This window comes from Diabrotica virgifera, chromosome 5 (genome assembly GCF_917563875.1).
Source record: "Diabrotica virgifera virgifera chromosome 5, PGI_DIABVI_V3a".
Taxonomy (NCBI): Eukaryota; Metazoa; Arthropoda; class Insecta; order Coleoptera; family Chrysomelidae; genus Diabrotica; species Diabrotica virgifera.
In genome coordinates, this window is record NC_065447.1 from 41,693,821 (window position 1) to 41,708,146 (window position 14,326).

The 14,326-nt window shown below is 33.1% G+C and overlaps 1 protein-coding gene across 1 annotated transcript in view; it reads left to right on the forward strand.

Moving 5' to 3' along the window:
* Positions 1 to 3,903: 3,903 nt before the first annotated feature.
* LOC126885355 (odorant receptor Or1-like) overlaps positions 3,904 to 14,326 on the forward strand; it is a 66,497-nt gene continuing 56,074 nt past the window's right edge. The window contains exon 1 of the mRNA XM_050651912.1: positions 3,904 to 3,918. Within this exon, the coding sequence (XP_050507869.1) occupies positions 3,904 to 3,918 (15 nt within the window). The remainder of the gene's footprint in view (positions 3,919 to 14,326) is intronic.

Sequence of the window (14,326 nt, forward strand, 5' to 3'; positions counted from 1 at the left end):
AACGCAACGGCCAACGGCGCGACAGCAACAAAAGCCGACTCTATATTTACTTCCGCTAGCTGGTCGGCATCAGCTGGGACGTACGTCGCGTTTTAACCCACCGGTATAATCGCTGTCTGCTTTGTTCGATGTTTCCGAGGCGCCGAGGCCGGGTCGGGATATGTATTTCGTTGGTAGTTGGAGGTAAAGCGGAAGATGAGAAAAGAGGAATGGAGTATTTGGCTGCGATCAGTGGTGTCATGGTGTGGGAACGCGTGGGAACGCCGTTCCCGCACTGGTTAAGAAAAGAAAAAAAAATAATAGAGAATTTAGGTTTTGTAAACAAAAATTAGCAATGCGTTCCGGCACTGCGTTCCCGCACTGCTAATTTTGCCATGACACCACTGGCTGCGATGCTCTCGGAGGAGAACGAAAATTGATGCATAAGAGACGGTTTCTTTGGTTTGGATCGGCCAAGCAAGCTGGGGAAGTATCTAAAATGTCTCTGAAGGTCGGATAAAATCTTGAGGGCAACATTTTTTGGGTTGATATCGAATTTTCTTTCGAATAGGGAGCTACTTATTGATTTGTATAGACAGAAAAAATTGTATAAAAGTAAAATATTAAATACAAAAAAGGGATCATTTTAAGGAATAGCTGGCTCATATATTTTGTTGATTTTATTGTAGACTTTATGGAAGATGGCATTTAAGTATTGACTATTGATTCTACTGAAGTTTGGTGTTAATATTGTAGTATATTTATTATTTCTGTATGCTTTGTGGTACCTAATTATACTTACACATAACTTGGGATCCATTTCGTTATTACTCAAGGTTTGTTGTGCAAAGTTTTACTCAGTTTGAACAATACTAGCTACAATGTTTAAATATTAACCGTATTTAGGTACATCAAATTCATTCTTTGAAGCAGATGGACCATTTGGCCAAAGACACAAACTCATGATTTTTATTTATCAATGTCGTCGATGTATCATCATCCTTCGGCTGATGTGATTATTCAACAACCATGCCTTTTGAAAGACGTTCTCACCATTGTCGACAAGAATTTTTGCAGTAGATATGCGGAAGAAATACTCTGTATACAATAATACAATACAAAAGTCAATACCCGGATTTGTAATTTTGTAGGACCTTTTTTCATATAATTCCAAATTTGTTTAGATATGTATGTCGACTCTTTGGACGGTGCATTTTGTTTTCTAATACTCCAAGATAAACAAGATGGGTTAATATGTCTGATCGATACAGAGGATACAGTTGAACAGTTGGGTCAAAATTAGTGACATGTGCTTATTAAATAAGGTACAAATTTTGTACCAAAAATGAAGAGTAAAAAAGTATTTCATCTAGGTAATCAATCCCGCATCTTTTCTGCTGAAGCATGATATATAGGGTGTCAAGAAACTCTCCTGACAAACGAAGACCGGCGATTCCTCAGATAATTTTAAGACAATAATTTAACCCAATTCACCTAATTAGAAAATGCTTCCTAAGGGAAATCTCTCTTTGAAGATAGCGTCTTGTAATAAGTTTTTCTTCAATACTTCCAGAACGCTTCTATTTAGAAAAACGAAAACTGGTATGCGTATTTATCTTCCAGAGATAAATCGATTCCATCAATTGTGAATTTCTAGTACCGGTCATAGACGTCTGTTTTGGCAGCGCAACGGTTATTTTATCGCATAACTTTTTTGTCTTTATCTATTAAGCATTTTTACACTGTATTATTAAATTGTGAAGTATTTTAGTTCTAGTTTAGTTAAAACGCCCACATTGACACTGATGAAAGTGCAAATTTTTCACAAATTGTTACTTAATACTTATTACTCATTACAAGCACGTGGCTACTCCAAGAATTGCTGAAAGGCGTTGGAACTAAAGCGGAAGATGAGAAAAGAGGAATGGAGTATTTGGCTGCGATGCTCTCGGAGGAGAACGAAAATTGATGCATAAGAGACGGTTTCTTTGGTTTGGATCGGCGAAGCAAGCTGGGGAAGTATCTAAAATGCCTGAAGAGCGGATAAAATCTTGAGGGCAACATTTTTTGGGTTGATATCGAATTTTCTTTTGAATAGGAAGCTGCTTATTGATTTGTATAGACGGAAAAATAAAATTTTAGAAGTAAAGTATTAAATAATAATCTAGACTTTATAAAAAATAGACTTTATGGAAAATCTAACATGTATAGTATTGATTCTACTGAAGTCTATAAGAGAATAAAGAAAATTATAAAGTTTATTGTAACATACAACATAGGTATTATTCTTCTGAAGCTAAGTTTGTAGTATATAGGTATTTTTTATTTCTGTATACGCCGTGGTGATTGTACAGAAGATGGGGATCCGTTTCATTGTTCTGCAAGGTGTATTGTATGTGTATGTACAAAACAAAATAAAATTTTAGTTACTTTGAACAAGACTAAAATGTTTTCGATGATTAAAGGCTCCGTGTTTACAACATTCATTGTTTGAAGTAGACGGACCAGACCATTTGGCGAATTTTCAACTAAACTCATGATGTCTATTTGTAAATGATTCGTCGATGTATCATCATTTGGCTGATATGAATTTTCAACATCCATGTCATTTTAAAGACGTTCTCACCATTGTCTATAAGAACTTTTGCAGGCGCAGAATCTGCGGAATAAATACTCTATCTACAATAATAAAATACTATCCCAGATTTGCAATTTTGTAGTAGGTAAATATCAATCCGTTTCCACATAATGTAATTCCAAATTTGTTTATGCTAACTCTTTGGACGGAACATTTTCTTTTCTGATAGTGTTCAGCGAAAAACAAGATGGATTAACACAGTGCCGGATTAACCATTAGGCAAAGTAGTCAGTTGCCTAGGGACCTCGGCCCCAGAGGAGGCCTCGCGGGGACCAAAACGAAAAAAATGTTGAAAGATTCAAATATAGCGCAATACCATAAAAGTTATGGTGGACGTATAAAGCTACATTACAATGCATACTTTTGTTTTTTGTTCACATAGAAAGTATGTATATGCTGTGGGAATACATCGCTAATGAATGCCCTTTCTGTAAAAGGGCCAGTACTACAGATGGAAACAAGAATCGAAAGTAAGCAAAAAAACAAGAAAAATCAGGAGAAAGAAGAAATCCTTAATCAAAATCCAAAACAGAAGCAAAACTTATTTAAACTCAGCTTCACACGGAAATACATAGCTAGTGAAGCAGCAACCAATCAAAAAGCACGTGATGGAATGGAAATAACTGAGGGAAACATAGCTACCCTAACTAAAGAAGATGAAAAAACATGTAACGACAGTTGTATTTCAGTTCAAGAAGTTAAAGAACCAGAAACCGAAACTAAGTTAAAAATTGAAGTTAAAGATAAATTGGGTCCTAAATTCGGAAAACGGCATAGGATTACGGAATACAGTAACTAAAGAAGTATGGACATTTTGGATTGGGAAAGGTCTTCAGAATGTAAAACCCTTGTTGGAAGTGTTTCAGCGTCAAAAATAAATTTTGAAGGCATTACAAGATTTTTATACAATCTATGGTTTTTCGAAAACAAATCAGTGGAATAAAAATTAAAAGAGATTGGCTGACGTATTTTTCCTCGATTGGCTGACGTATTTTCCCTCAAATAGAATATGGTATTTTGGGTTTGTTCAGTCTGTGTACAACTTTTTTTCATCCTCTACCCACCGTTGGGAAGTTATGATCAAATGCTTAAGCGATCTCATTCGCACGCGATCTAGTCATTATAAGATCAAGCAGCAGATGCCATAAGACCTTTGCCTAAAGGTTAAAACTCTTTCAAATCTGCTCTTCATACTCTTGCTGAAGACACTAATCAGCAAGCTGAAACAGTTCATGAAGCTAAGTATTTGTTGAAAGAAATGTAATAAAAAAGAAGAAACATTCATAATGAATGAGTTTTGGGTAACAAAGAACGCATCAACGCTCTCAGTAAATCATTGCAGAGAGAAGAGATTGAACCAGAGAACAATAACCACGGTTATTGTTCTCTGATTGAACTTCAAACTGCAGTCTAATTACTGAGCTGGGCCTAGATTCCGTGCACTGTAGATATCTACATGTCGCTTTCTATCGATATTTTTATATCAAAATATTTGAATTTTTAGCTTTAATTGAATTATTTTCTAGTTTTGCTAGGTTATACTCTAATTGATAAACTAGAGCAAAACTAGAAAATAATTCAATTAAAGCTAAAAATTCATATATTTTGATATTCAAATATCGATAGAAAGCGACATGTAGATATCTACAGTGCACGGAATCTAGGCCCTGAGTCGTCGGTTGACAGTGTACGGGTCAATGAACTCAGTATTTGGTCTTTTGTGTTTTTCCAAAATTGAGTGATACTCAAATAAAGGAGTGTGCTTCAAAACCACATAAAAACTATCCTGATGATATTGAATCTAAACTTGAAAATAAACTATAACAGTTCAAATATTTTATAGCCCAGCTTCAAACTTGCAGGGAAAACAATTTATTCCTGATTCATAGTCATTTTGGGTTATTTCGCAACAGGAGAACGGATATTTTCAAAAATAAAAATTATTAAAAACGGAGAAACCTAGGTTTCTTAAGGAGCCTCATAGCTTGGGTTGCCTAGGGGCCTCAGGATTCTTAATCCGGCACTGGAACATGTCTAGGCCAAAGGGCTGTATATCTTTTATAGATTTCATAAAAACTATATGATGGTTTTATATTTGGTATTGAAGGGGCCAGTGCAAAAAGTGGTTAAGTCACAAAAAGAGTTATAGTAGGTATAGGATTTTGATTTTGAAAGTTTTAAATGGTTCTCCAATAGAGATTTTTAAAAACCAACACGTACTTATACGTATTTTTAAAAGAAAATTATACCGTTAAGCTATATCGCACCTTTGGAGAAACACTGACGTAAGTGCAAATCTTTCACAAATTGAATTATTAGACTACAATATTAGTTTGCAATGATAAAATTATGCAATTTTTTGAGAAACAATGACGTATTTGCTCATTTTCTCCCCTTACAGGTGGCTTTAAGAGGGGATGTTTAAGAAAAATCCTGAAAAACCCTTTATATATTATAGTATAGGGTAATAACTAAAACCGTGGACAATAAATTTCTACTTACTCTTCTAATTTGCATCTCATTTTTTCCTAACTTTCAAAACGTTTCGTGCGTTTTCTCAACAATAAAGAAATTTTCATTTAAGTACGTCAGTGTTTCCCCAAAGGTAAGATATCTTAACACATTTGCTGCCATCTACATATTTATTAGTTACTCACTATTGGTGCCACATATACAGGGTGTTAGTAAATAACTATGAAAAATTTTAAGGGCTAATTCTACATGCAAAATTAATGCCGGTTTGCTTTATAAACATATGTCCGCAAATGCTTAGTTTCCGAGATACGGGGTGTTGAAATTTTTATTTCAAACTGCCAATTTATTTATTGCTCTAAGACCAGTTGAGCTATGAAAATGAAATTTGGTGAGTTTTAGGAGGTAGTTATTACGCATTTTTTGACATACAATTAAGAATTTTGTATTCATCATTGGCGCGCCTACGTGTAATGGTCTGAATTTTTTTAAAGAAAAAAATAGTACGCCACTGAGATATTTCGAATTAAAAATTATTTTTAAATTCCACGTCTAATTTATGAGTAAAAACCTTTCTTGCCTTTTTTGCATATGGTGCACCGTTTTTACAATAACAGAAAATATTACTAATAAGATTTTAACTAGGTACAGAGCTACAACAAATGTTAAAAAGACCTCCTTTAGAGGTTATAGAAGAATTTTATATTCATCATTGGCGCGCATACGGGTAATGGTCTGAATTTTTTTAAGAGAAAAATAGTACGCCACTGAGATATGTCAAATTAAAAATTATTTTTAAATTGCTCGTTCAATTTACGACAAAAAATCTTTCTTGCCTTTTTTTCATATTCGGCTCCGTTTTTATGTAAAAAAATAAAAACGTCTTAACGTTTACAAAGTATTTGAACTAAGTTTCTATGCATATGGAAACTATCTCAAATACTTTGTAAGTGTTAAAGTTAAGATGTTTTATTTTTTTGTATAAAAACGGCGCCTCGTATGAAAAAAGGTAAGAAAGATTTTTTGTCGTAAATTGAACGAGAAATTTAAAAATGATTTTTAGTTTGACATATCTCAGAGGCGTACTATTTTTTTCTTCAAAAAATTCAGACCATTACCCGTACGCGCGACAATGATGAATATAAAATTCTTCTGTTACTTGTAAAGGAGATCATTTTAAACATTTTTTGCAGCTTTGCATCTAGTTGAAATCTTATTAGTAATATTTTCTGTTATTGTTGTAGTTTAGTATTATTATATTGGACAGTTCTTGATGATGTACCTATTAAGAACTGAAAAATACGCGCCAAGATGTTTTATTTTTCTGCATAGAAACGGTGCATTATATGAAAAAAAGGCAAGAAAAGTTTTTTATGAAAAATTAAACGTGAAATTTAAAAATAATTTTTAATTTGAAATATCCCAGTGGCGTACTATTTTTTTCTTTAAAAAAATTCAGACTATTACCCGTATGCGCGCCAATGATAAATACAAAATTCTTAATTGTATGTCAAAAAATGCGCAATAGCTACCTCCTAAAACACGCCAAATTTTATTTCCATACCTCAACTGGTTTTAGAGCAATAAATAAATTGGCAGTTTGAAATAAAAATTTCAACACCCCGTATCTCGCAAACGAAGCATTTGCGGACATAAGTTTATAGAGCAAACCGGCATTATTTTTTCATGTAGAATTAGCCCTTAAAATTTTTCATACTTATTTACTAACACCCGTATAATTAGTAACATTAGTAGGGTGCCAATACCAAATTTGAAGACTGTATGTTACTTTTATCTGAATAATTATCTTCAAGGACTTAAAGACTTCAGATAAAAAATCCGAGTTAAAAATGTATGAATTGGACCTTTACCTAGGTGTGTGCAAAATAAGAAGTAATTACGCTTTGAGCTGAAAGACAAAAGAACCTATTTATTTCCACAATTTGTGAACGCCAGAAAAGACTCACGCACGCAAAACGCCTTTTAGCGACAGGTGGCAGCGAATGTGTTAACAGATTCCATATAATTAGTAATTTATTTATTTTTCGAAAAAAATGTTTTTAAATATGGAATTGACTACTTTTTATTAAAAACAGAAACATATAAAAGTTGAAAACTGAAATTATGTCATGATGTATTTCTAAAAATTTAAGGTACACATAAAATTTTATTCATATAAATAAGTATCAGCATCACTTTCGATATTTTGCTCATCTCAAAACAAGCACGTAGCTGCTCCTAGAATTGATGAAAGGGTGCTTAAAATACTCCCTTGAACTTAAATGAATGTTCTATTAAGTGAAGATAATACAAAAAAGATTAAACTAATTATGATATTCCTGCAAAAAAACTAAATTAAAGGTGTGAATGAAAAATTTATTGATTAAATGGATATTTCTTTGTATGTGGGGGTGATGAGGAACGACAAAACAAGGTATAAATACTTCCTACAATTAACAGGAATTAAAAAAATTATTACCTATTAGTAAATTATCCCATTAATTATTAAAGTTAATATCGTAAGTCTAAAATAAAACTGTAATAGTATAGTATAGTTGATCCAAAAGATGGCATAACCCTGACATCCAAAGTGAAAGTTATCCTTCAACACCAAATTGTTCTATATGGTCCACAAAATGTCCAGAAAAAAGTCACACCATTTTGAGCGTCGGTTTTGGGGGGGAGAGGGGGGAGAAATCGGTAAATTCGTAGTTTTTTAGGTTTTTCGACAATATTTCCAAAACTATGCGGTTTAGCATAAACAACCCCCTATACAAAATTGTTCTACATGAAATTTGAAATAAAAAAGGCTCTATGCATAATCTTTCTAAAATGAGTGGTTCCAAAGTTACGGAGGTAGTATAGTATAACTGGTCCAAAAAAGGCCTAACCCAAACATTCAAAGTAAAAGTTTTCCTCCAACACCAAAATGTTCTATATGGTCCACATATTGTTCAGTAAAAAGTTACACCATTTTGAGCGTCCGGTTTGGGAGGGAGATGGGAGAGAAGCCGGTAAATTAGTAGTTTTTTTTACGCTTCTCGTCAATATTTCTAAAACTATGCTTTAGAGTAAACAATGTTATACACAAAAATATTCTACATGAAATTTAAAACAAAAAATATTCTATACATAATTGTTATAAAATTAACGGTTCCAGAGTTACGGAGGGTGAAAAGTCGAGGTTTTCGATACTTTTTATATTTTTTGAGCAATATTTATGATATAACTATACCAAAAACCCAGACATCCAAAGTGAAAGTTATCCTCCAACACCAAATTGTTCTATATGGTCCACACAATGTTTAGAAAAAAGTCACACCATTTTGAGTGTCGGGTTTGGGGGAGAAAGGGGGGGGGGAGAAATCGGTGAATATAAAAAGTATCGAAGACCTCCAAATTTCACCCTCCGTAACTCTGGAACCGTTAATTTTATAACAATTATGTATAGAACCTTTTTTGTTTTAAATTTTATGTACAACATTTTTCTATAAAACATTCCTTACTCTAAAGCATAGTTTTAGAAATATTGACGAAAAACGTAAAAAAACTACTAATTTACAGAAGTCGGTAAATTCCCCCCATCTCCCCCCCCCCCAAACCGGACGCTCAAAATGGTGTAACCTTTTACTGAACAATATGTGGACCATATAGAACAATTTGGTGTTGAAGGAAAACTTTTACTTTGGATGTCTGAGTTAGGCCTTTTTTTGGACCAATTATACTATACTACCTCCGTAACTTTGGAACCGTTCATTTTAGAAGGGTTATGCATATGGGCCTTTTTTATTTCAAATTTAATGTAGAATAATTTTGTGTAGAAGGTTGTTCATGCTAAACCGCTTAGTCTTAGAAATATTGACGAAAAACGTAAAAAACTACGAATTTGCAGATTTCTCCCCCCTCTCCCCCCAAACCCGACGCTCAAAATGGTGTGACTTTTTTTTGAACATTATGTGGACCATATAGAACAATTTGGTATTGGAGGATAACTTTCACTTTGGATGTCTGGGTTTGGGTCTAACTATACCATACTATAAAGAGTTAAAATAACTTTAAGTTAAAAATCAGTAGTTTGAAATTCTGACAGAGATAGTCAGGTACTTATTGATTCTTAGAATAAAGCTAATGGAATCTCTAATCTCTGACTACAGGCTGTTGATTATGTCCAAAAACATAATATGGGTGAAAAGGAATTACAACGGTAATATGGAGTTAAAATCAGTAGTTTGAAATTCTGACGGAGATAGTCAGGTACTTATTGATTCTTATGATAAAGCTAATAAAGCTGGAATCTCTGACTACAGGCTGTTGATTAGGACCAAAAACAAAAAACGTATGGGTTAAAAGGAATTACAACGTTAAAGGGATTTTGGATCCTCAAATGTGAAAATCCTTTTTTCTACTGGTTTTACTTTCTGCTGGTTTGCTGTTCTGCAAAATACTAAAATAGAAAATTAATTTCGTAAATATGATTTAAATTCCAATCATAATAAGCTAATCTCTGTGTGTTGTTTTTGCATTCCTTGCATTCCACACGGGAAATATACAACGCATACCATTCATATCGAACCTTGCAATACCATTATTAATAGTAATACAATTTTTTAATAAGTTTTGATTGAAAGTCCATGCTAATAATTTAAAAGCTCATCAATCATTATAATAGCTCTTCCAATAGAGGAAAAGTAAAAAATAGATTAAAAATGTATACCATTTTTATTCAGTTGCAATGCGAAGGCAAAACAATCTTACTTTTCAATTAGAATACGGAGTGCAATCCAGCTCTCTGAATCGCGATTTTCGATTCTTATTGGAATCTCATCGGAGAGAGCGCAGGCTTGTTCTCCAAATCCTAACTGACCAGCACCGAGAGCTTTTCCCACACATTGCAACTGAAACAAATAGGGTAGGTGACTAGCGTCATCTGGCAATTGAAAGATGAAGTTTTTCAATCCTAATAGCAACATCAATAATATTGAAAATATTAAAAATATTACTAAAAGATTTTTAAATTGAAAAACTTATTGGTACACTTTCCTGGTGAGACCTCCAAGGCTTCTACAATTTGCAAGCCAAATGGATGCTGCAGTGAAGACAAAGGGAAGGAATTCTACACGATGCAATTCACATCCTCGTCTGCAGCTTGGTAAAGTTCCAACGAAAAATACAGCTAGTTACTCTACGGAGTAATACGACTATAAAATAAAAATGTATACCATTTTTATTCAGTTGCAATGCGAAGGCAAATCTTGCTTTTCAATTAGAATACGGAGTGCAATCCAGCTCTCTGAATCGCGATTTTTGATTATTATTGGAATCTCATCAGAGAGAGCGCAGGCTTCTTCTCCATATCCTAACTGACCAGCACCGAGAGCTTTTCCCACACATTGCAACTGAAACAAATAGGGTAGGTGACTAGCGTCATCTGGCAATTGAAAGATGAAGTTTTTCAATCCTAAATAGCAACATTAATAATATTGAAAATATTAAAAATATTACTAAAAAATTTTTAAATTGAAAAACTTATTGGTACACTTTCCTGGTGACACCTCCAAGGCTTCTACAATTTGCAAGCCAAATGGATGCTGCAGTAAAGACAAAGGGAAGGAATTCTACACTATGCAATTCACATCCCCGTCTGCAGCTTGGTAAAGTTCCAACTTTATAAAATAAAAATGTATACCATTTTTATTCAGTTGCAATGCGAAGGCAAATCTTGCTTTTCAATTAGAATACGGAGTGCAATTCAGCTCTCTGAAGCGCGATTTTCGATTCTTATTGGAATCTCATCGGAGAGAGCGCAGGCTTGTTCTCCATATCCTAACTGACCAGCACCGAGAGCTTTTCCCACACATTGCAACTGAAACAAATAGGGTAGGTGACTAGCGTCATCTGGCAATTGAAATATGAAGTTTTTCAATCCTAAATAGCAACATTAATAATATTGAAAATATTAAAAATATTACTAAAAAATTTTTAAATTGAAAAACTTATTGGTACACTTTCCTGGTGACACCTCCAAGGCTTCTACAATTTGCAAGCCAAATGGATGCTGCAGTAAAGACAAAGGGAAGGAATTCTACACTATGCAATTCACATCCCCGTCTGCAGCTTGGTAAAGTTCCAACTTTATAAAATAAAAATGTATACCATTTTTATTCAGTTGCAATGCGAATGCAAAACAATCTTACTTTTCAATTAGAATACGGAGTGCAATCCAGCTCTCTGAATCGCGATTTTCGATTCTTATTGGAATCTCATCGGAGAGAGCGCAGGCTTGTTCTCCATATCCAAATTTTAGAAGCCTTGGAGGTGTCACCAGGAAAGTGTACCAATAAGTTTTTCAATTTAAAAATCTTTTAGTAATATTTTTAATATTTTCAATATTATTAATGTTGCTATTTAGGATTGAAATTGCCAGATTATTGATTGAAATCTTTCAATTGCCAGATGACGCTAGTCACCTACCCTATTTGTTTCAGTTGCAATGTGTGGGAAAAGCTCTCGGTGCTGGTCAGTTAGGATATGGAGAACAAGCCTGCGCTCTCTCCGATGAGATTCCAATAAGAATCGAAAATCGCGATTCAGAGAGCTGAATTGCACTCCGTATTCTAATTGAAAAGTAAGATTGTTTTGCCTTCGCATTGCAACTGTATAAAAATGGTATACATTTTTATTTTATAGTCGTATTACTCCGTAGAGTAACTAGGTGCATTTTAAGTTGGAACTTTACCAAGCTGCAGACGGGGATGTGAATTGCATAGTGTAGAATTCCTTCCCTTTGTCTTCACTGCAGCATCCATTTGGCTTGCAAATTGTAGAAGCCTTGGAGGTGTCACCAGGAAAGTGTACCAATAAGTTTTTCAATTTAAAAATCTTTTAGTAATATTTTTAATATTTTCAATATTATTAATGTTGCTATTTAGGATTGAAAAACTTAATCTTTTAAAAAATAGATCTTTTTCGCAAACAATACAAGCACCACCCTTTCAGCGACCACGAAATCATAATGATTATTTTTTTGCTGTCCACTGCACGGCAGAAGTGTAGCCTAATATCAAAAAGACCGAGAGTCAAACTATAATTTGATAAGTAGTAGGTATAGCAGAAACTAAAATCGGTCAGAATGCGCAACAAAGTGGCGGTATAAATGTTTGTTATGAATGTTTAAGCAATTTGAGTAACCGCTTTAAAGATAAGATATGCTGGTATTTAACATCTCATTAATCATTTTAAAACAGTCATTTTATAACTTACAGACAACACTGTCATATTAGTACAGTTAAAATAATTTTACGATAAGTATGAAGCAAGAGAAATTAAACTTTCTTTCTAGTTATAAGAACAAAAAAGCAAATTCATTGGAGAAACCGGATTCAAAATTATACACCAGGGAAATAAGGCAAAAATATACCATGTCCGGAACACTTGAGCAGCCAGGTTGCAAATGGGTTTTTTGGGTACTATATACCTAATACATTATAAATACAAAAATGCTTGTCCCAGTTTGGACGAGAAATTTATTTATTAACAAATAAGAGTCAAAAATGAGAGTTTTTTCGTTTAAATCGCTACAGGTAAAGATAGGGTAATTAAATGTCTTCTTTATAATATTTTTCTTTTAGTAGATGAGCCAGGGTTTAAAACAGCGTTTTTTTAATTTTGGTCCGATTATTTGTTGCTTCGGATATTGCAAAATAAAACTAAAATTTCGAAAATAAAAAAATTGCTATAACTTTTGCGAAAATGAATTAAGGACTTTCATATTGCACGAAAAGTTGAGTCAAACAGTCCATACAATGTACAAAAATTTAAGAAGATGCATCAATTAGTTTAAATTTTATTCAATTTGTTTATCCCAAAGAGCTTTTTTTCGCAATAATGATACGGCAATTCTGTGAAAACATATGAAACATGAAATAAGAATAGTTTTCAACGCATTTAAAAAAATCATTAAAAAGTCATTTTTATCGTCATTTATATCACTCGGAAAACATTTTACTAAAATAGAGTCATTTTTGGCTTGTAAACAATTTGAATAACTTTGTTAATATTGACTGTAGGCTAAAACTACAATGGAATTTGAAAAACTGGTATTTTTATACGAATTTTCAAAGAAAAACTTTTCGCCTAGGTTAATTACGGTCAAAGTTAGCCACTTTTTTTATTAAATTGACGGCTACTTTGTTTATAAAAATTAAGCAACCTAACTAGAGCCATTTTGAAGTTGAAGATATATAGGTTATGTGTAAAAGTTTGAGTAAACTTTGAACCTCAACAGAGTGATTAATAAAGCTTTAAAAATGGCGTCCGAACGGGATTAATTCGTGGTCGGTGGAGGGGAATTACTAAAATACGTGGACTCAAAAAATGAAACTGCTTCTGCAAACATATGGTGCGATTAATATCGCTGGAACTTGTTGATGGATTTTGATCATAATTTTTTTAATTTGTATGTACTCGTAGTCTTATAGAGTATGTTATGTACACACAACAGGGATATGAAAAATAGATTACGACCGATTCTAAGACCTACCGAATATACATATATAATTTTATAAAAATCGGTCAAGCGGTCTCGGAGGAGTATGGAAACTAACACTGAGACAGGAGAATTTTATAGATGTAAATATATAGATGGCTATTAACAAATAGGGGTTGGTGATAGAAGAGTGAAAATTAAGGGTTGTATGTATTTTTTCATTGTACATCATTTAAAATTAAGATAGATAATTTTGTCAAAAAAATAAAAAAAAATGTCAGGGGAGCAACCCCCCTTATAACTTATGGGTATAAAAAATAGATTAAAACCTTTTCAACGTCCTACAGGATAAATGTGTAAAATTTTATAAACATCGGCCAAGCCGTTTCGGAGTAGTATGGTAACTAACACTGTTACAGGAGAATTTGATGTATATAGAAGTAACTGCGAATTAAATACTAAAAGTGGCTAACTTTGAACCTAATTAACCTATTCAAAAAGTTTTTTTCTGAAAATTCGTATAAAAATACCAGTTTTTGAAATCCTAAAGTAGATTTACAATATAGTCAATATTAACAAAGTTATTCAAATTGTTAGAAGCCAAAAATGACTCTGTTTTACTAATATTTTTTCGGAGTGATAAAAACGACTTTTTAATGATTTTTTTCAATACTTTAAAAATATAACTATTATTCTTGCATGTGGTTTCCACAGAATTGCTATGTCATTATTATTTTCTGAAGAATAACATT